The following is a 23,369-nucleotide window of genomic DNA, read 5'->3' as shown; positions in this document are numbered from 1 at the left end:
CACAAGCTAAATAAGATTTAGATACTGATTGGTGGAAAGGTGAGAGGAGCTGATGCCAAGTTTAACTGGTCAGAGAATACATTTTAACTACCTTACCTCACTTCTGAGGCATTCCCTTATGGTAGGAAATAATACTTTTAGGTCCAAGCTGTATTACGGTGTCTCTTTTTAAATCTGTCAAACTACCCAAATTCCCTGTTGAATGGATAATTTTAAGACAAAGGCTAAATTATTTGAGCCTAAATGTTGTGTAAAGGTTGTGACCAATTAAGTCACAGAATATTTTATTATAAAATATGAAATTACAAATTAAATGGCCAAGTAAATTTTCTTTGTTCTTTGCAGGTTATTTAAAAAGGAGGGAAAAGAAACAGACATCAGTAAAGCAAAGCAGGAAGGTCAGAATGACAGAAACTCTTATTACACAGCAGCAGAAAAGTCGTGGCCTCAGCTGTCAATTGCGACAAAGAGGATTTTTAATTTTAGACGACAAATGGTCACAAACTCCAAAACAGAACAATGTTTTAGCATTAGCTTCTGTTAAAATACTCCAATCAAAATGATTACACTACATCTGCTAAACACCAGTGATCACAGAGGACCAGTTGATGCTCACGCTTAATTAATCCAGTCATTTCCAAAGTTGTTATGGGCCCCATGAGTAATTGTTTTGAGCAATAATTATGTCATAAAACTACAATAATTAGGGGGTATAACTGTACACACAAATCATGATTAAGCATGTACTTTATTATCGCATCACAGAAATAACTCTTAGAAACAGAACAATAAAAAACCCTGCTAGTGAGGGGGCTCTAAGGTAGCAGGCTGTGTACAACAACACAGATTTGAGTAGATTTATATTTACAATAAAAACATTTATTTGTTTCATCTAGTTTGAACTAATCGGTCCCGCACAGCCTTTATTGTCGCCACGTGTTACTGTGGACTTACTCAAGCTTAGAGCGCATACAACAACAGACAAACATGTGTACAGCTTTTCTTCATTTTTTTTAATATACAGTGCGTTAAGGATAAACAGACAAAAAGTAGAGTGATTGTAACATGGTGGACAACCACAATGGCCTGCCATAGGCTGGGATTTCGCAATCTTTGGGTTAGCTGTGTTGGTATCACTCTCTCTCTCCAGGGGCAATTAAAACAAAAAGGTCACTCTTGAGCTTTCTGCTTTTCATCATGCCCGACATTTTTGAAGAAAAAAAAAAAAGTTTTCTGAACTTAAAGTGCAAATCCTCTGTGGTTGTCTTATTCTCCATCTGACGGCATGTACCACGTGTTACATATGTAGCATGGCAATTTAAGCCGAAAACACATCAATCCATATCAATTTTACAGTTGGTGGGGTAGTTTTTAACTTTCTTAATATTGTTTGTATACTTATAATAAAGTGCTGCACAAGTTTAAAAATATTTTTTTTTATTTATTTTTATATATATATATTAGGGCTGGGCAAGTTAACGCGTTAATTTCGCGTTAACTCATTAGACTATTAACGGCGATATTTTCTTTAACGCGCGTTAACGCATGTTGGTCACATGCTTTTATTTTGTGAAGGTCTGTTGCTGCGGTGTAGGGGTTTGAATCAGAACAGTAGCTGGCGATAATGCGCCAATAACCTCGCTGTCAGCCAAGCCTCAGATTCAAAGAGGAAGAAAGGTGCTGGCCGGAAAAAAACACAGCTGACATGCGGAAGGCGGTGTTTCCCGCAGGTACCGCGAGCGAGCTTAGGCGGGGCGAGGCGGTGAGTTGGCGGCCGGAACAAGTTTTGTGCGGAGCGGAGCGGGGGGGGGTCTGCATCGACGCCGTCGGTGAAGTCGCTTCTCGTTTCAAAGTATCCATGTATTTTTGCCTGTTTTCCCCCTGCCATTCACTATATGCGCGCGAGAAAGCAACAACAAAAAACCGCGTGTCAACGTCAAATAAACGCAAGCATATCGAGTTAGCAAGCATTTCAGTTTAAAGTTCTTCCAGCATGGAATATGACAGAAACAAGTTAGTTGTAACCACTGCCAAGTTAAACTTTGGTATTGAACATAAAATGGTAATGCTGCTCCCTGCTGTTACCTCAGAAATTGCCTGTTTTTGGTAGATTTTTTCCCCATAAAGAGAATTCCCTGTCAGTGGCAATAAGCTTTAATTTATTATTATTGCTATTTTTTGTTTTACATGTTTAAGTTGAGCTTTACACTAAATATGTGTTACTGATAAGTGCTACAAATGTTACAACACTTTTGTTCATATGGCAGCAGAACATTAAAATAAAAGTGCTCTTTACACTACTTTTGAATTCATTCTTGGAGTTTGTAAATACAATGCGATTAATCGCGATTAATCGCGATTAATCAGTGCGATTAATCGCGATTAAATATTTTAATCGTTGCCCAGCCCTAATATATATATATATATATATATATATATATATATATATATATATATATATATATATATATATATATATATATATATATATATATATATATATATATATAGTCGCAATTTCAATGTGTGCAATATTGCAATCGCTAAGGAGTGCTTGAATGCAATATTTTGTAGGCTCTGTTTTGTAATACCACTTTTTTGCCCATTTGGACAGACTTCCACTGACGTTCATGTCCAGAACTGACAAAAACGTTAGTGATCGAAATCCTTAAGTTACCAGAAGGACGATGATGATAGAGAAAAAGAAAAAGTGGTGTGAAAAGTTAATCACAACCATCATCATACTTATCATTGCAACAAGGGCTGGACAAATAAACACATATGCAACATAATCACAATTAAAAAAATAACACAATTTCCAAATCGCAGAGCTCTGCAATTATTGACTATGTAAAAATGAATGGATCAGATGCATCCTTTAGGTGTGGGTTATATGTTTAAAGTGGGTTTGCCTCCACATAGAAGGGAAGAGGGTTGCAGCAGTGAGATAAACTAATTTTATTACTTGCTTTACTCAATACTTTTAACAGAAACTTTCAGGAATCTCACCATAGCATTAAGTCCTAGTCAAACTGTTTAATACATAGACTCGTTTGTTGGCTGCACTTTATGTTCAACAAGCATTCGTGTCCAACTCAACAAGCTATAATATTTTGATTAACAACAAAAACTGTTCAATCTCTTGTTTTAAATAGCCATTGGTTACAAAACATCTCTATCTACAGGGCACTTTTTTGTTTGGGGTTGATGCAGAAAAAAAAAAGAGTAAATCAAAATTATGGTTGAAACAAATCGCAATTTTGAGTTTTGACAAAAATCACACAGCTCTAATTGCTATTTCTTCAAAAATCACACCAATGTCATCTTTTCCTGATATATAGCAGCCTTGACTTTTTTTAAATTTAATGATAAAGACTTCAACAACAACCACTCAGGGTAGAAGCGTGCATCTGATTTTTTTTTTTCCCCTCACCAAGCTGCAGAGGACTCTGACGTGGCAGATTAATCATCACCAGTGTGTGTGTGTGTGTTTGTGTGTGCTCCCCTTGTAATGGCATCCTCAGTATAAAAGATTTTACGTCACTGTGAAGCATAGCGCGGCTCTCAAACCTAATTTCCAGGGCCTAACTGCTCTGACTCAGTCATTTGTGTGCGTACCTGTGTGTGCAGCAGCGGTCGGACTGCATAAGTATATAATTTATTAACAGATTGCTTAATTAACCAACAACAAGCACCTTGTTTTTGTCTGTGCTTGCTCGGGGTGTCTTACCCAGCTCAGAAGTAGCTATCTCTGGGATAGAAATCCTCAGCATCACGCCACTGCTCAGCTCCTAGAAATAAAGACAAATAGCGCACAAATTCAGATTACACCCTTGGACTCCAATTCCCTACAGGTGTAAGAGAAGCAGACGTGGTGTTTATTATGGCAATCTCAGCTGTGCAATCTTCTGATCAGTACAAATGTAAACTGTAACTAAAGCAGGTAAATTGAATTTGCCTCTCGCCAATTGGATTATTTCTACCTTTGCATTCCCTGTTAGGTTATGAAAAAAATGCCCTGTGAAAAGGCCAACTGGCTTCTATCAGGTGATGGAGTCCCTAAGCACAGAAAGAATTGAGGTAAATAGAAAAATAAATTGATTTGTGAAATGACTAATGTCTAACCGTACAGCACATACACCTGACAGAAATATTTGTGTTTGGAGAGAAAACAACAGAATTACATGCAGGAAGCAGCTTCTGCAGCCTCCTTCTGGAAACAGTAAACCAGCGCTGAACGACTGTAGTTTGGGATTTACATTGCTCACTTTTTCCTATGTAGATTTTTTTTTTTAAATAGAGAAGCCATACAACTGAGAAAGATAAAAAAAAAAGAAGGAAAAGAAAATTACAAAAATATTGAGAACATCAAAAGGGAACAGCCAAACTGTGTATTTACTAAGAAAACTGTATAAAATACAGTTTTACACGTTGGCTTAAGAAGAGAAAACGTCCATTTAAAATCTTTGTCATCAAATACAAAGTAAAATGTTTTCTTCTGGCAAAGAACAATGAGTCAAAAGGTCCACAGTTATTTTTCCAAGGTTCTGAGACTCCAGCAAACCATTGGAGACAGAATGGGAGACCAAGCTGCATTAGCAAGAAGAAACAAAAAGCAGTCCTGTGTTCTTAACTAAGGATGCGCCGATCCACATTTTGTAACTTCCAATCCAATCCCGAATCCTGAATTTGGACATCGGCGATACCAATACTATTCCGATACCAGGACTCAATTTGCTTTAATGTTAGCTTATTGTTAATTTTTTTTAAAGGCTGTAAAACAATCATCTCTATAGGCAAGTATATGTGCAAGTAAGTATGTATATCCCAAAAGGGCTGCCGTTTTTAGCAGAAAACATTAAATCACAGACAGCTTCTGGATGGGAAACAACTGCAGGAAGGATCAGAATTTTTCGATGCATGAAAGAAGTTGGTATCGGCCCCATCCCTATTCTTAAAGTGTAACTCACCCCCATGTAAAAGCATATTCCCGCCTCCAGACAAATTTGAAAAGCTCTTTCAAAGTGGATATGCGGAAACGGGACGGGAGGGGGCTGTGTTCAGGGTGGGGGGGGAGCAGCCGTAAGCCATATTGAATCATGGAGAGTGGGCAGAGTTATACTTGTAGTTACGCCAGGATTCAGTCTTTTGTAGTTAAGGATTTTTCACCCCCCTTGTCCCGGAGGTTGAGGGAGGCTTTGAGTGACGCCTGAACCAGCGCTACCCGAGGCGGTGGAGGACAGGATGGGTCCAGTTATATATTAGATTTATTTCCTGCTTTGTAATCTAGGAGGAATCATCGGTAGCTCTGCACATCATCATTCATTTGTAATGTGGACAAAAAGCGTGGCTGATCTTCCTTTTGCTCTGACTGCAGCAGGCAGGTTTCAATACGAGTGAGGGAAATTCACAGCAACTGCAGTGAAGTTAGTTCTAGGTTGGACAGTGAACTAAGTGGTTGGTGCACTTGCTCCGAGGCTTCAGCGGAGTCTGCCTCCTGTTGGGGCCGATACAGGGATGCTGATCTGGGGCTGCGGCCCTCTGCCTGCTGGCTGGCTGTTGAAGCCACAGAACGCCAATATCCAATATCCAATATCCAACCCAAAACCAACTTCACCGCGGTCTCACAGCAGCCCCTTCCCGGCTTGGAAGGGTATAACTTCGATTTTTAATTTTATTTCAATTTGCTAATAATCCCTTCCACACTTTCACCCAGGTTCCATTCCATACTATAAAAAAAATTACAGGACCTCACATCTGGATTTTAAAATCTTCCCTGATTGAAGGAGAAGATGAGAGGGGTGTTAGTATTGCATTTTATGAATGGGGTGACTTTAAGGTTGCAATTTAAGGTCCACCTTAAGAAACACACACACCAAGGGGACTGGTGGGAGGGGCTACGGTTCTGCTCTCACATATTCGCCTCGCTTACTTTCATAAACACTGACTGTTGCCAACTATTTAGCAACTTTTCAGACCCTGCTAGCATTTTTTTTTATTTTAATGCAACAAGCAATCGATCTAGAGATTTTTTTTTCCTGTGTTGTTTGAGACTTTGGCAACAAGGAAAAGCACCGATCCCTCTGAGATTACCGTCTCTTCAGCAAACCATCAGTTGTGAGCCCCGCCTGCTTTGAAAGCTCTGACAGACGGTCAGTCAGTCAGTCAGTCTGAACGTCAACGTGCGGCTGCAGCAAAATCAGCTTAAAGTCTGTTTCCCATTGAAAATGAGTCACGCACGAGCAAAGATTCCACTAAATTACAAAGCGGGATGTAAATATATCATAAACATAATATTTAACAGGTAATGATCATTTCTTTTTTTCTGAAACTGTTGCACTTAAATAGATCCCTCCTGTAACTGATTGACACACAGCCTCTCTTTTATTCAGTTCATCCACTGTGGGTGCCTCTGCTATCTTTTAGTTAAAATTGATGATAGAATTTTTTTTATAAATGTACCTTGGATTCAGGTAAAATATGATATAATACTTGAAATTATTTTATAGAGTTCTCTTTTGTTTGAGTGTCTTTAAACATTTTCTGTCTTAGTGTTAATATTCTTCTCTCGTACTAAAAACTTTTTATTCAAGTGTTTTAGCCTTTTGTTACTACTAAAGTTATTTATATGTTTTTATTGCTCTATTTTGCTAAACTATTTTGCACTTTTATTTTGTTTTCTTTTGTTCCGTCATCATTATTTGTTTTTTACCCTTTTGTTTGATTAAAAAATAAGTAGTGATATTGGTACCGATAAAATACATTATCGATAAGGAGTATCGTTAAAAGTAGCAGTATCAATAAATCCTTAACGACACCCATACCTATTTATGAATAATGGTTACAATAATGAATCCATTGTTTTGAATGCAATCCTAAAGCCAACCTACCAGAGTGACCCGGTTGCAAACTGGGTCCCGTAAAGTGTGGATGAAGGGCGTGGGTTGTTGAAAAGTGTAATCTTCAAAGAATGAAGCTTCGTGGTGTTTAATGTTTAAGCTCTTCAGGTCCGACACCGGAGAGGGCATAGCATCCTACAAATAAGGTATAAAAAGAGGGAAGGTCAGGTGATTTTACTGGTACATTTACATAGATTTGTCCTCTGTTCAAATGCATACATAAAAACAACAAAGTCACGGACCCATAATACGCCAACATCAAGGCTGAACATGGACCTTCTAGAAATCTAATAAAATACAATAAATCAATGAAGAGAAGTAGTACTAGTAAGTAAATATGGGATTTATATAAAAGCATTCTATCATGAGAAAGCAAATATAGTGTTAAATCTACAGAAAAACAAAAAAACAAATCATTGAAATATCCATCCTGCCTGAATTTCTGTAATATTTAAGAATTTTCTTTAAATTTTGTATAGTTAAAAAAAAGACAACACATAGCTTGGTGGAAAATGCAACAATTTAATACTTCAAATCTGAAAACTAAACTGTGCCTCGACACCACAGGCTCGTACCTCATTAAGTCTGTGGATCTGCCTGCTGCCTGAGTTAGGAGTACTAACTGTCTCTACCGCCATGCTGAGATGAGGGAGGCAGTTGTTCAGGCTGATGGAGGGAGACGGCAGGTTGGGGACATACACCTTACTGACCTACAGGGACACAAAGGAAGCCAGTTCATGACTGCATCACCTGGTCGTTGCGCTGAAAAACATCGTGAACATGTCCCCATGTTGTCCTTACCCTCGTGACTCCCGTGTAGAGAACCAGACTGCCACAAGCCTCCAGAACCAACATGGCATCTATGTTCTGGGAAGAAAAACATATAAATGTGATGTTACTTTTTTTTAAAACACTTTTGCTAATCCTGTGTTTTCGCAGTGACCCAAATGTAATAGGATATTTTAGGTACATTTTATTACAGAGTGCAGAGAAAATTAATTTATAGCAGAGCCAAAAACTGATACAATCTCAATACGCACATATTTAAAAGTAAAGAAACAAATGACATAATTGTAAATGCTTGAGAAAACTCAAAGTTGATTGGTTTAGGAGGATGCAGGTTAAGTGAATCTGCTAATTCTGTAGAAATAGAATAATCTGACAGGAGATTTTCTGTGCGGTTCAGGGACAAGATTAACACATAATGTACATAAAATGTATCTAACGACCAAGACAACAAAATAACAAAGTCAACATAACTTCCATTTTTGTATATATAACCAATAATCTCCATCTCTACATTACAAAGGGGAAGAAAATCTATTCAGTAATTCGACCTAAATTAAAAGAAGGTCGTAAATACCTGCAGAGGTGCAGCATCTTTGGCAGGGATGGTTGTGACAGAGGGGAAGATGAGCTGTGTGGAATCGTTGCTCTGAATAAACTTAACACATCTGTGGGAACCAAAATATGGCACTTTGTAAATGCAGCTTTAACCCCTTAATCAGATAGAGAGGGGTAATGAAGAAGGAAAAGTATGGAAAAAGGATTTTAGAATACATTTGTTTTGTAGACATGATCAATCCCCGTTGCTACAACGGCCCTTTGGTGCTGGATAAATTGTTCGGTACAAATCAGACGTTTTCCATCAAGTACAATAAAGGCAGCGTTACATCGTCAGATGCTGATGTGCGTTTGCTCACGTCTTAGCTTCTCTGAAATGTTTGCTTGTACAATCATGCATATTGCTTAATGTTCTCACATTGTCCTGTAAATCGGCTCATGCCTTTACTCTATTTAAATTGAATATTGCATTTCTACGTAATGTGTCGTATTATAAATTAATAACTGCAGAATATTTTCCATCCCTTTCTGATAAATTCCTTTTCTGTTTATCATCATAACTTTGATGTAACTTTTTAATTTATATTATGTAATCTAGTGTGTAACTCTAGTCCACCCTATCTACGTGTTGCCTGAATTTCCCCATTGTGGGACAATAAAGGTATTTCTATTCTGTTACTGCACGATACACAAAATGTATTTTGTTAACATACTACAAAAATGGCCAAACGTGGTCAATGCCTCTCTGACTTACAAATACTAGATAGACAAAAATTGACCAGAATACCTGACCATTTTAGAAACTTTCTTTGCTAAAAGGTGTTTTTGCCCCATGCTATCCCAACTTGACTAAGAGTGAAGTAAAGAAAATAAATCTATGATCTGCATCAATAATGCTGGAGAATGGAGTGCCCTCCATGTTTAAGGGTAGCTAAATAAACCTGATGTGGTAGCCAATGCTGTGGCTGAAAAGACAAAGAAGCGCTCAACAGAGATTGAGTTATACAGGGGTAGAGAACCAACGTTTCTTGATTTTAATGTAATTATCAGCAATGGAGATAAAAGAAGCAACCTAAATGCATCCAGAAATTGCAACGGTAATGAACATTTGTTGACCTGAGGTGTTGATGAGATTCCACCAGGAAACAAAGGTAGTGATTCTCACAGAGGTCGGATGTCAGGAATACTTTAGATGCCTGGCTGCTCATCTCCCTGGAAAATGCAAGAGATCAGTGTTGGTAAAACATCAAGATATGCAAAACTAAAACAGCTTAACGTGCAAAAAGAGGAGACAGTTTGATTGTACATGCATGTACAACATCGGCATGAGGAAGAAGACGAGAGATCTTCATCCTGAAGAGATGATCAGAGCAGAAATCTTTCCAACAAGGAATTGTAAAAACTTCTCACACAGAGCTCAGGTCCCCACAGAATGATTGGAAAAACAAGGATTTATATGAGATAAGATAACAGTCAATATAAACATATGCGTGTCTGAATTTGTAAATGTTAAATTAATAAACTTGATTTAATTTAAGATTTGTATTTGTTCCTTGTCAACCCATACATGCGACATCAGATGTTCCATCTGTGAATACAGATTTTGAAGTTATGAAGGCAAGTCACAAAGTTACGAGTACGAATCTACAACCCCTGATGAAGCTGTTACACACCTTCCAGCTGGTAGCTGTAAACACATCATTACCGCCACCATCTGGTAAGGAGTGTAACAGTTTCAGAAGAGGTCGTAAATCTGCGATTTGTACTCGAAATTTGTGATTGGTACTCGTAAAAGTTGTAACTTTGTAACTTGTCTTCATAACTTCTAAATTTCTATTCTCACAGTTATAACATCTGATGTCACATGTATGAGTTGACAAATACATTTAGTCACGTTTAATGACCTACATTTACAAATTCAGACACTTACACATACATTTATATTGACAGTTATCCATCTCCATAAATTTACAACTGAATTAAATACATTTTAAAAATAAACCTGAGTCCTGTGGCTATTTATTAGAACTCTGCTGTCTTTCCAGCCCTTTGGTACTTTGACAAACAGAAATTTATCTCAGCTCTAAGAGAGCAAGTAGTTTTATTATTAGAATAAATTAATAACATTTATTAACAATGTGAATAAGTACTCAAATATGGTTATCAGGATGTGTGGGGTAAGCTTTGAAAAGGTTTTGAAAAGAAGGGATAGGCTTTATGAGTTAAGGGCGAATATCAGTTTCAGTTAAATTGTATTTTCAAACATTTCTTATCAGACCCACCAGAAAGGCTTTTCGTTTCAGTAAATGGAATAAAAAACTGTCAAGCAGTAAATGTGGAACTAAAGCAACACGCAAAAATAAAGCGATTCAAATCATTATACAACACAATATGCAGTATTTGTGTTATTAGTACTATCAGTTAAAGTAATTTAATTGTTTCATTACATAATTAAATTACAAGGTATGAGTCTGCTGTTGCTATAACACATTTTAGTTAAGTACTGTATAAAGGAGCATATTTATTTAAATGTTAAAACCACTGCAAGATTTGCAAGACCAACAATATTCTAAATATTTATTGCAAGTTTAATGTAGTATGCTAACATTTAATCTGTGCGATACATTAAATAATAAAGCATGATAATGATGCATAGACAAGATGTGGGATTAACTAAGTTCATACTTTCACCCACTCCCGTGAATATGTGAAACTATATACTATAATGTATATTTTTACATTATACTGTTAACTTGCACAAATAAAACAAAAAGTAAAGTCACCAATAGCCTGAACCAAAATTCCACAGACAAATTATCCATTTTCTCGCTTTTTTAGTCACTTTATCCAACAAGCGACCCAAGATGACAAATCACAGTAGCTTAACATGACTGAATATTTAATAAAAGCAATCAGCTGGAAGTAAAAGACGAATTCATTTCAAAACTAATTCAGTCATCCACCCAATAACTGTCCCTGCTATAAACGAATCCCTGGATGTCTCTGCGTCTGTGTTCAACATGACCCTGAGCGGGTTATTACCTGTGACAGCCAGTGGGGACCGTCTCACTCCACAGCTGCTCCACACAGAGGTCCGGTATAATGGGCTCCATCTCCAGGACAAGCATGCTCTCGTTGGCAGTGCTGTTAGGAGATGGTAACAAACCATGGTGCCCCCTGGGGGATGGGGTGTGAAAGGACGTGTTGAAGCGAGACGTGCCAGAAAAGGACGGAGCGGCCATGCCTGGAGAGTGGGCCCGACTAGGGTGGAAGGAGGAAGAAAGACACAGCGTGTCACTGAGGTTCCTCCATGCAGAACCTTGTTGATTTTAGCTCATTTGTGCCATGAAGTGGAGTGGAAAAGCTGTAGTATACATTAAAACCCACCTTAAGGCAGCCATATTGGATATACTTGGGGAATGAACTCGAGGGTGTACTCCTGGCGAGGAGGTCATGATCCTGCTCTGGTGACTGTGCAGAGCGCTGTAGTGCAGAGGAGAGCTGAGAGCAGAACTGAGCGGCAAAAAGACAGGATGGGAACACAAGGGGGGACTTTACTTAATTTTCTTAGTAATATATATATATATATATATATATATATATATATATATATATATATATATATATATATATATATATATATATATATATATATATATATATATATATATATATACACATAAAAAAATACTAGATTTTCTTTACAGTAACTTGCAAAAACCCTGTTTAATGATAATGTATTGTTAATTTAGAGGCCAAACAGAGCAGAATAAAAAGAAAGAACATGAGCATGACTTAAAATATGAATTTCAAGGATTGTTCTCAGCTTGAGAAATAACATATTTTTTTCCAACTAAAGACTCTATAAGGTCTATTTTCAAATTTCAGTGGGATCAAAGAAATGAAGTGATGGTTACTTTTCTAGAACCCCTTTAAGTACCAGCCAAACGACCATTTAGCAAAGAATGTTCATACCCAGTGTCCATGCAGCCAATAATCAGACATTATGAGATGGTTGGACAGACCCAATATTCCTCAGCTGATTCTAGAGCAGGTGCTAATCATATCAGAAATAATGAACTAGCAGAGGATTGTTTCTAAAAGACTGGACCATTAAGTTCCCTTTTCTCAAGAACAAATTTAAAGGAAGTAGTTCCTCTTTTCCACTACCTTATTCCCGCTGCAGAACTGAGCCCCATTGCTCCACATCCACCCGGTGAGTCCAGATGTGAGGCGTTGCGTAAATGAGACGTTAGAAAGCCTGAAGCCATCAAACTCATCGGTGTCCCAGCTGGTTCTGTCGGACACCTCAGGACCGTGGAGCGTTCCTGAGAACGGGCCAGAGGTTAGAGAAAAAAAAAAAAAACGCATCCGTCTGCGTTTTTCTGCCTGGGTGCGAGGTCACTCACATCCTGTGTGACCTTGCGCAGGGCCCACACCGTGTGTGTTCCCTGTACGGTGTCGTATGATATGACTATAGAAGGCTGGCAGCAGGTGAACACTATCTTCATGTTGGGGTCCGACACATACTGCACACGGGTGCCTTCGAAGAGGCCTGCGAAGGCATATGGAGAAACACAATTTCAATATGGCCACGGACCCCTCAGACCGGCAGAAAGATGTGACGAGCTTCACCTGAAGGTTTGCTGACAATTGGTGCAATCTCATCTAAAGGATGCAGCATGCTGAACACTGTAGGAAGGAGTTCCCTGTATAGAAAACTCAACATGAGCTTAATGTGGAAGACTTATTCTTGGTTTAAATATCTGTCTCCAGCTTCCATATCTAAACGCTTATGAGTTTTGTCATATTACCCAGGGGGGTTCGGCTGTGTGTCATTTGCTGCATTTTTCCTTTCCAACAACAGTCCGAACTTGGTCGCCCAGACGTTTGAAACCTAGAACAAATTATATCAGAAGATTAGAAACAAAATCTTTACAGCCAAGCCTGCACAAAAAAAAATACAATTAGGAAACCGCAACATGATGTTCAGATACAGAGTAGGCAAAAAACGTTCATCTCACAATTTACCTGAATTTAAACTGTGAGGAAAAGAGTAAATAAAGGAAAGAAATGCTTCACAAAGCAAAAACAATGTTTTAAAAAGGCGTAATCAGTGCAGAACAGGGGTGGGAGATGTGTTGACATGTAGATGCAAAAATTAGGGGGATTGTCTGTGATAGGGCTGGACAATATAGATAAAATAGAATATTAATCAATATCGATAATTAATAGCAAAATCGAAAAAAAAAAAATCTATTTCAAGTGCACCCCTGGCTGTTTTATGCTGTTGCTTGACCTATTTTTAGATAAACACACAAACACTGAATTCAGACTCAAACCTTTATTCAACCAACTTTTTACCAAAACTATAAGTTTTTTTTAAAAAGAAAAAAAGAACATGTGCTCTCTGAACTCTCTGAAGGGGGCGGAGCTTTGTTCCTGGGTCTGTGTTCGTGATTGGTTGAGAGAATGTAATGAATACAATTAACCTACATGATAGGCTAGAATGCAGAAGGAAGGAAAACTGTTCTGAGCTTTTTACTGACCCTTTTTTTTCTATCGCAGCAGACGTTTATCAATCAATACATATTCTTATTGAATTGTCGTCTGGCCCATGTCTGAGTCATGTTCCATGACCCATAGTTCTGTGTTCCTGCTCAGAGGGATCAATCTGGTTCTCCTTCTCCTGTAGCGCTGGTTCCCTGGTTTAGGAGGAGAGAAATGGTTTTGTCTGCACTACAGGCTGAAGGAAACTACCAGAGCTGTCCCCTCCTGCAGCTACTAGCTGCCACGGAGCCAATGCCAAGTAGGTAAACATCTGGTTTGATGTTTAGGCGCTCTTTGGAGTGGTCTGGTTTGTCTGCTCAACGTGCTCATTACCAGTTTGTCAGATGTGTTGGGCTACAGGCTTAGGTACAGCTTTATTTTTAGCAGAGTGGAAAGAAAAATAACATGTTGGTTTCTGCCTCAGTTTGCTAGTGGCAGCACAGTAAACCTCAGGAAGAGCCTTATCCCTGTTTAAATTTGTCCGAAATTCAAATAGTGTTTTCCAAATCTAAATAAAACCGTTTACAGTCTGAATGCTGGGTTCACAGTGTTTTAAGGGTGCAGACCAGTGATTATTCATGAAAACGAAACACATTCTGAGCGTGTCGGTTAAAATGATAAAATGATTTGAAAAATAACCACTAACCAAAATAAAAGTCAAAACCACTGTACTTACGCTTCTAGCAATAATAACATTAATACTGAACTCAAACTGATAACTAATGAAAAGGCAACCAGCAATAAGAAACCTTTTTATATTGTTATACATCAATTATGTAGCAAAGGGACTTTAACTTAGTGCTGATGTGTTTTTTTATTTAAAATAGTTTTTTTTATTAAGCAACACAGCTAAACCACTTATGCTTCAAGTTGTTTGTTTGCCAATATAACAAATGTGAAACCTGATTACAATTTGTTTTGAACTTTTTATTATAACAATAATATCAATTATTACTATTATTATTAATAATTAATTTATTTATTTTTATTATTATTAAATTATTTTTATTTTTATTATTATTAATTTATTATTATTATTATTATTATTATTATTATTATTATTATTATTATTATTATTATTATTATTATTATTATTATTATTATTTTAATGAAATGTGTTCTCTGCATTTAAGCCATCTCTTAGGGGAGCAGTGGGCTGCCACTGTGCAGCACCCGGGGAGCAACCTGGAGCTACGGGTCTTGCTCTGGGACCCAGTGTGGCAGTCTGTGGAAGTTGAACCCAGAACCTCCAGGACACAAGCGCAATCCTCTAACCACTAGGCAACCACTCCCCTACAGCAGGCTGAGAGAGAGAAGGAAGAGATGCAGCAAAGGTCCCCATGCAAGCTGGAGTCAAACCGAGGACAGCTGCATCGAGGACTACGGCCTCCATAGATGGGTTGCATTCGCTATCCCTGCGCCACCAGCATGCTGATGCTTTTGGTGTCGGAGAATTAGATTAGGATGAAATGTTAATTGTGATTTTACAATAAAAGCAAAATGCTATTATATTTTTGCCATATTTCCATCCAGTTTTGATCAACCATTAGTTTGTGGTTTTGTCTCTCTGGGAGCATCCTAGAAGACCACAAACACATTTTTTGTTATTTTTTTATTAATCTTTTGACATTTGTTTTATAAACCTTGATGGTTTTAAAATAGTCAATGTGGATAAATCCAGTGAACATTAGATGAATCTGTGTTTTAGGTGATCAAATGAAGTCCAGATTGATTTGTTGTGCCGTCTTCTCCTGTGGACATAAAGACAACCCTCCACGTTCTCCTTGTTTTCTCTTACCTGGAAAGGCAGTGGTGAGATGAAGTCCTTCCCGGTCACCGTGTGCACATTAATACAGCTACTCTGGACGATGCAAACCGTTTGCTCCAGTTCTTCCGCTGAAAAAGAAATAATCAAGTTGTTTCGGAAGGAAACCACTGAATAAAGCAAAGAAAAGCCTTTTACCAAATGGTTAACATTACTGCACCTTCATTGTTGTTCTGGGGAACAGCAAAGTCACACCATAAAGCCTGCATGAAGTAAAAGACCAGGAAAATAGTCATGTTCTACTATACATAAAAAAAAAAAATATTTAGATGAGTTTTGAAGAAAACATAAGACCATTTTGAGATGAAAAACGTGATTGGCATCAATAATTTCTAACAAATTATGGTGAAGCTAAAAAATCTTATCATATAAACAACAGATTTGATAACTTCAGAGTGATACAGCAGTGAAACAACATTTTCCTGTAACCCACCTGCTGCACCGGGCTGTCCACGGTGAAGGCCTTGTACACACTGGAGGCTTGTGTTCGACTGCCTTGGCTCCAAACAGCCACATTTCCTGCAGCATAAAGTTCTTCCTCAAACTCAGCCTCATCCTCGTTGACTCCCGTGTGGCCCTTCCTGAGCTGCCAAGATTCCTGTGGTTGGAAACAAGACAAAGAGCAACTGTTTAGGATAAGATGCGTATTGCAAAAAAGCCTTACACCCAAAACGCCACGCCATCTCACCCGCTCTCTTTCCTGCAGACTGACTTCCTGCAGGGACCCCACCAAGCCAGCGGCGCCGTCTGAGGACCAGAGCTCGGAGGCCGGCTGGAGCTCCCTGAGCTGCAGGTTGAAGGCATTCGGATGGTTCCTGCAGTGCTCGCGGCCAAATGGGACAAACGAATGCAAATCCCCTGCTGCAATCATCGTGGCTGTCTCTTCATACACGACTTCCGACATGAGTTCCAGATTTCAGCATTATTTCTGGGAAGATATAGCAAATATTTATTTACAGATGGATTTTTTTTTTGTTTAAATCCAGTTTTTCCATGTCCTGCTCTGATCATTTCTAAACAACCTTGAAGCACTTTTCCTGACACAAATATTCACAGATTTCTCTTAGCCGTAATAGAAGAAAAGAACCGGTCTTTGCTCGGCTCCGAAATGATTTCCCTCTGATCTAACGCGCAGAAACACAACGGATTTCAAAAGCGTCCTTTTTTTTTTTAACTTAGATTGAGTGAAATTTAATAAAATAAAATCAAATCAGACCTGTCTGAAAAACTATATTACAACCCATGACACAACAGCTTGTAAAACCAGATTGAAATGGTCCCTTATCCCTTAAATCGTTGTGTCTGAATTTTGGGCCTTCATAGCAACATTGCTTGAGTTTATTGTAGATTGAGAAGTTGTGTGTTAAAACCGTAAAAAAAAAAAAAAAAATGTCCCAACTCACTTTTCATTTATAGTGTATGAAAATTTAAGAACATCTAAACTGCGGCCACAGTTTCGGGCTGCACAATTTAGCTTCATCACAATATCGATGTGCGCTACATTCATAGCCCCAGGGGCTGTTTAGAGTGCAGAACTTGTTGGTGGATAAATATCAATGTGCCTCTGCAAATTCTCAGGTATCCGGGTCATCGCAACAGCAAACAGGCTAAAATCAGAGGCAACCGGACTTTTGTTCAGTTCTTTCTGAAAACGTTTCGACAAAGACTCCTGGATAGGCATTGAAATGTTTTCAGAAAGAACTGAACGAAAGTCCGGTTGCCTCCAAATATCAGTGTTATGAACCTGCATTTTTCACGCTAATGTAATATTTAGCCTATTGGTCACAAACTGTAATTCCTAACCATAAGAATAAAACACTGATTTCTAGGGTTTAATTTATCTGTTCATACCAGGCTGCCAAATCACTCTCTTCTGGGGAGAGACCACAGCTCTTCCTCTATTTGTCACTCTGAGCAAATTAATATTATTCTCAATTAAGGAAGTTTCTAAAAGCAAACAAATGCTTGGTCAACATCGCTGTTTGTGATCGGTCGCTCTAAATTCAAAAGCAAATATTATTTTTTGGGGATTTTGCATGTATTCAACTCCAGACATCTAAGGAAGCTTTGTGACGGCACTTGATCAAATGTTTAGTGCTTATTTTCCCAGTCATCTGATTGGGCCTTTTCTAATAACCTGGCAAGCCAGATCGATGATGTGTAGAACTCCACGTTCTGCACATTATCGATCTGGGTATGCTCCCATTAAATCTGTTTGGGGAAATGGTAAACGGGCTGAACTTATATAGTAGTTTGGAGAAAGGAGGGACATTCATGCAGAACTCTCCGAGCTGATTGGGCGAAGCGACACCTAGTGCCCGCCTACCAAAGCTAGATTTTAGCCAAATCACGGAATAAAATTAAAATGTTGTAAGCAGGAGGCGTCATGAGAAACCACAAGCTACGCTGGTCAAGGTGTGCTCATTTAAATAGTGACTCTGGTGGATTCTGACCAAACAGATGTCATGGCAGCAGCTACGCGTGCGCTGCCATGTCTATTCTGGCTCCGCTGTGGGCTCAGCATCTCTTGCCTCCGTCACAGCTGTATGTCCCGCCTTAACACATAACACTTCAACGTGATTGGCCGAGCCGGGCTGGGTCACTTCTGGAATCATCGAGGCGAGAATGGGACATGATGGATTCTCGTGTGTTTGTGAACGCACAAATACCAAAAGAATTCAGCTTGCAGGCAAGGTTACTTACCAAAGTAACTAGATTAGTCTTCAAGTTTTAGTCATCTAACAGAAAATCTTTTTTTTTTTTTTAGGCCAAAAGCTAAAAACACAATCTTATATTCATCGGAGCTCCCAGCCCTTGTAAACTAGTGCTGTATGACATGTTGAAAGCTTAAAATCGTGATATTGTATAATATTGCAATTCTTATACAAACGGCTGTTACCCACGTTTTTCCTCGTTCTTCTCTACGTTTTCCATCATCACAGCAAAGACACGACTCCCCTTGATCTTTACTGTCTTGATTACTAAGATCTTCATATGAGGTTGGCATGAAAGAACCATGCAACTGACCAAATAGATCAGTGGAAAGCAGTGTATTAATGCATGGCACCAGAGACATTATGATCTGACAAGTACAGTTATCGCAATAGCAAGCGCAATTCAACACTTTGTGCAACTGTGCTGTATACATAAAAAGATGCTTTTGGTGTTTGTTTCTTTACCGGGAAGCTTTAGTTCAAGGATGAGCCATTTAAATATCAACTATGTGAATGAAACAGTTAAGGCGATCTAAAACAAGCTCTCCTGTAATCTGGTGTTTATGCCTATAAGGTTTGATCACAACACAGGCCATCCTCTGATCCCACACATTACACAGTGTTTGGGTTAAAAAAAAAAAAAAAAAAAAAAAAAAAAAAAAAAAAAAAAAAAAAAAAAAAAAAAAAAAAAACACAACAAAAAGAAGATACTGAGCTGTTTATATATTGGCTGTCCTCCAGTATGCAATTTAGAGATTTGCATACCCTGATTTTCTGAATATGTGCCCTAAATTAAAGATCATGTGTTTAATAATGTGAAATATCTGGCAGCATGTGTTTTTTTTTTTTCCTTTTTCATTTCACATGACAGAGCTATTTGTTTAGCTCCCCTCATATCCATCTTGCTTTAAACTCCACTCCACAACTTTCCAGCCAGCATACTGAGCTTTGATCGAGAAGTAGCCCCAAAGCAAAGCTCACTGCTTGTCAATTTTACATCTGGAAGTGGAAGAATAGCTAAACAACATAGCATGCTAACGCTAAGACGCCATAGAGTTCCATTGGCACCGCTGCTAGATTAGCATGCTAGCTGCGAGTTTTCATGGCAGGAGTTTATCCACTCACCAGCTAATAAGGAATGAGCTGGCCCTTGTCGCGGAGTCCTCGTCTTCCCCTGCAGTAAAGCTGGCTTGGGCACAAAGTCTTCGGCTGCGCTAACATAAAAAAATAATCTGTTGCGTTGCTAAAAATGTGAAGTTGGGGTGCGACAGGTTTTCAAATGAGCGCGGACATCTTTGCTGTTCTGACAAGCCACTTCCTTCCTGTCTCAGCCAATCAACAACAAGACCGGCCTGAGCTGGGAGCTGATAGGCTGCTGCGTTTAGGGACAGTCAGGATAGTTGAGACGCTCAGCCTACAAAGTAAAGAGAATGAGCCGAAATGAAAAGGTGAAAAAGTTAATAGATTGAATGTTTACTATTTAATTTAATTGCCTTCTATCAATTCATTGAAATTAATAAACAAACAAAAGACAGAAACAAAGAGTTATAGTCTTAAAATAAATGCAGTAAAAAATATATAAAACACTACGTGATTAATGTAATTCATTTAAGGTATAGTTTGAATCTAGCTTTGTTTATCATACCAATAACTGTGCCAATATTTTGCCACAGTTATTGGTATGATAAACAAAGCTAGAGCTAGAACTAGAGCTACTCAACATTAACAGTCAAGTAAAGTTATCCAGATGTATCTTTGCTTTATGAGAAACGTCTGAAATCAGAATCAACTCTATTCGCCAAGTTTGTTGGTAAAAAAAGGAGGAATTTGACCTCTGATTCCTAAACTGTAAGAAGAACAGACAGACAAGTTCAGCAAGCAGAACAGTAAATTACAGAAAGTGACATTATTCGGGGAAGCAAGGTAAGAACAGAGGCAGTATGTACATGATAGTGGGTTTTCTATCTCCACAGCAGAAAATATGGTTGCCCTGGTTGTAAAGTGTTAATTAGAATCACAGCCTGGCGATAGAAAATGCTGTGTTGGCTCATTTTAGCCATAGGATCAGGTTTTGCATAGAGTTTTGATAGCTTGCAGATATTAGATGAGAGAAGGAAATATAGTTTGGAGAAGATGGAGCCAGGTAGGAAGAGGATTTCACCAATGTGGGGACAAATTGACTTGATTTCTGCAAATAAGGTACGGTAAATCTAACATACTTAAGATTCATTAGATTTGCTAATTAAGAACTGTATTTTTCATTGTGTCTTCATTTATTTGTAGATGAGGTGCATTAGCTGGCCCACAAACTGACTTCTTTTAACATCAGATGAGTTCAGCATTGTTGGAGGGTGCCTTTCTTTGCTGTCTCCATTTCATGATGCTGCTGTTGAGCTGTCTGCAGAGGAAAATGTTCCTGCCTCCAAAGTGGTTCCCTTCATGAAGATGTTGGAACAAACCCTCCAGGAAGAGATGACAAAGCCAGCAGCTGCATTAGAAGTTGGAGACCACATCATCAAGCAACTATGGGAAAAGCTTCAGATTTTGCAGTCCTTGAGCATCCTATCCCCAGCTACCCACCTCAACTCTAGATTCAAAGTCATAGGTTGTTTCAGCCAGACTTAAGCCACTGAAGCAACCTAAGAGACTGACCTCAGAGTCTGCCACCATTATGCTTTCTAGACAGAGCTCAGAGGAAATCTCCCAGGCTTCCGTCTCTCATGACATCACTGGAGGTTATTGATTATTTCTAATTTTGAGGTAAGTTATTTCTATTAGAACACTTGACAACATGATCTGCTGTTTTCTCTTAGGTAGCAAACTGTGGCATTGTTTGGACACGAGTGAAACGAAATCAAGAAAAACGCGAAAGTGTAATCGCTAACCAAAAACTGTTAAAACAAATTTCTTAATAAAAGTGAATAAAATCTCCTGTTTTGCACATCATTGTCCAAGTGGCACAAGCATATCCCTCCAAGTTCTAAAAGCGCTCTCATTGGCTGTCTGCTTAAGCCCATGCCATTTCACTGAAGTGACAAAAAAAACACACATAGCCTGTCATATAAGATTTTGCTTATCTTAGAAAATGTACATACAGAACATGTTCAAAAATAGTTTATTATACATGTGGGCATAAGAGAAATCAACGGTTATTACTTATCAATGATCATTTCTAAGTTCCTTAAAGGAAACCTATACAGCACAGGTGTCAAACTCAAGGCCCGCGGGCCAAATCCGGCCCGTCAAGGTAAATAATCCGGCCCTCAAGAGCCAAAAATAATAAAGTAGAGGCATATATCCTTTGAAAGTGTATAAAATGGCTAAATCTGTGCCTCCTGTAAGTGTAACTCACCCCAATATCAACGTTTTTTGCAGATAAACTGTATAAACGGCCTAAGGTTGCTACTTTTATGTTACTGTGCATTTTTTATACTTCTATGTGAACTGGAATGAAATTATGAAATGAAAAGTATTGTCTACACACGTGCAACCGGCCCTTGTAATGACTTCATGACGCCAAAGTGGCCCTATATAGAAATGAGTTTGACACCCCTGCTATACAGGCAAGCATCACAGATCAGATTGTTGACTGTAATTATGTACTCAGCCAATAGGTGGTTTCATGTGCAAATGAAGCTTTGAGAAATGAACCCTCTGCAAAAGCAAGTGGTTCAATGCCTCATGAGGCCTCATCTCACCATCACTACTAGCCACCTTCTGACCAACCCGACGGCCTAGCCCTCTGGTTGGCTCTGCCTGCCTCTGATTCACATTGTGTGACCCAGCCTGGACCACGGAGTTCCCCATTGCATCTGGCCTGTCGTCTGTCAGCATCAAGAGGATCAGTTCCCCAGCTTGCTGTATCAAACTCTGCGACCAAATTGATCCCTTGGACCTACATTTCGGAACTAGCACAACCTCCCAGATTCTAAGAAGGTTAGTGGCTTTTATTCAGTTCTCACAACTTCTCACTGAGTTGTTTTTCAGCCACTAACCTATCTCTTTCCTTTCTAGTGGTTCCCGAGTTGCACTCCTGACTGTCTCCTGCCTTGCAACACCTTTATTTTTAACAAATCTTTTGAAACCGCTTCCTATCGTATGTATATATATATATATATATATATATATGTGTGTGTGTGTGTGTGTGTGTGTGTGTATATATATATATATATATATATATATATATATATATATATATATATATATATATATATAAAGCAGTAGAATTAAGTATAATAAGAAACTTTAAACTGCTTTGACAATTTATCAATAAATAAAAATGTATTAAATTATTAAAATTACAAAATTAAATAAAAAAATAATTAAGACCAGTCAGGCGGAACTTTTTATAGGTGTCAATTAATACTTTTTCACAGACACCCAGCAGCCAATCAGAATCGAGTATTCACCCAGACATTGGTATAATTTCTGATAATGGACACCTCGTCAGGCATTATCTCTCACATTTAACTTAACAGAACACCTTCAAACATATGGAATTTGTATTTGTATTTGGTAATGCTCTTCCTATTATCTTGGCTGATTTATTCTTAATTTTGCTTGAGTTGTTGCCTTAAAATTTATCCACAAGTGTGCCTCCAGTTACCTCCACTGTTGAATGAATTAACCTTTCAAGGCCATGATATCATCTGATGTTTCCCAATTTGTTAAGGCATAATAACAGTGTGTATATACATTTCAGGCCATGGAAAACATATAAAATACCTCTCAATATTTGGGGATTTAGCAAATAGTAAGCTTGTTGGCACTCCATACCGACCTAAAACAGGAAATGTCATCTAATTAATTATCTGACAGAGGGGAAAAAAAATGTCTTCATGTTTTTATGCAGCGTATGAAAATATCTAGTTTCAACTGAATAGTGGTTACTTTTATTCACCTTGTTTTCACTAATTATTTCCCTTCTCTGTAAAGAATTAAAACTAACGTGATAATATATTCACTGCAAACAAAATTAATCCTATGATCCTAGTTTTTCCCTTAAAACAAAAAGTAAAGATGGCACATGGAGTAACC

General features: G+C 38.2%; 1 protein-coding gene across 3 annotated transcripts in view; it reads right to left on the bottom strand.

Annotated features, from left to right (window-relative positions):
• The window catches only part of anapc1 (anaphase promoting complex subunit 1), a 76,160-nt gene extending 56,515 nt beyond the window's left edge, over positions 1 to 19,645 (bottom strand). For 2 of the 3 annotated variants that reach the window (XM_012878405.3, XM_012878407.3), the window contains exons 1-17: positions 19,458 to 19,645; positions 16,307 to 16,546; positions 16,052 to 16,216; positions 15,779 to 15,821; positions 15,592 to 15,689; positions 13,058 to 13,140; positions 12,879 to 12,952; positions 12,653 to 12,798; positions 12,414 to 12,571; positions 11,631 to 11,756; positions 11,286 to 11,504; positions 9,360 to 9,455; positions 8,263 to 8,353; positions 7,701 to 7,766; positions 7,475 to 7,609; positions 6,891 to 7,034; positions 3,731 to 3,791 (exon numbers count right to left, since the gene is read on the bottom strand). In XM_012878405.3, the coding sequence (XP_012733859.2) occupies positions 3,731 to 3,791; positions 6,891 to 7,034; positions 7,475 to 7,609; positions 7,701 to 7,766; positions 8,263 to 8,353; positions 9,360 to 9,455; positions 11,286 to 11,504; positions 11,631 to 11,756; positions 12,414 to 12,571; positions 12,653 to 12,798; positions 12,879 to 12,952; positions 13,058 to 13,140; positions 15,592 to 15,689; positions 15,779 to 15,821; positions 16,052 to 16,216; positions 16,307 to 16,522 (1,921 nt within the window). In that variant the 5' untranslated portion in view covers positions 16,523 to 16,546; positions 19,458 to 19,645. Of the gene's footprint in view, positions 1 to 3,730; positions 3,792 to 6,890; positions 7,035 to 7,474; positions 7,610 to 7,700; positions 7,767 to 8,262; positions 8,354 to 9,359; positions 9,456 to 11,285; positions 11,505 to 11,630; positions 11,757 to 12,413; positions 12,572 to 12,652; positions 12,799 to 12,878; positions 12,953 to 13,057; positions 13,141 to 15,591; positions 15,690 to 15,778; positions 15,822 to 16,051; positions 16,217 to 16,306; positions 16,547 to 18,521; positions 18,641 to 19,457 lie in introns of all 3 variants that reach the window. The other variant, XM_021324477.2, reaches the window with a different exon arrangement.
• Between the last annotated feature and the right edge of the window lie 3,724 nt (positions 19,646 to 23,369).

This window comes from Fundulus heteroclitus, chromosome 22 (assembly GCF_011125445.2).
Source record: "Fundulus heteroclitus isolate FHET01 chromosome 22, MU-UCD_Fhet_4.1, whole genome shotgun sequence".
Lineage (NCBI taxonomy): Eukaryota > Metazoa > Chordata > Actinopteri > Cyprinodontiformes > Fundulidae > Fundulus > Fundulus heteroclitus.
Note: the sequence above shows the minus strand (reverse complement) of the source record. Positions and strands in the feature narration are given on the sequence as shown.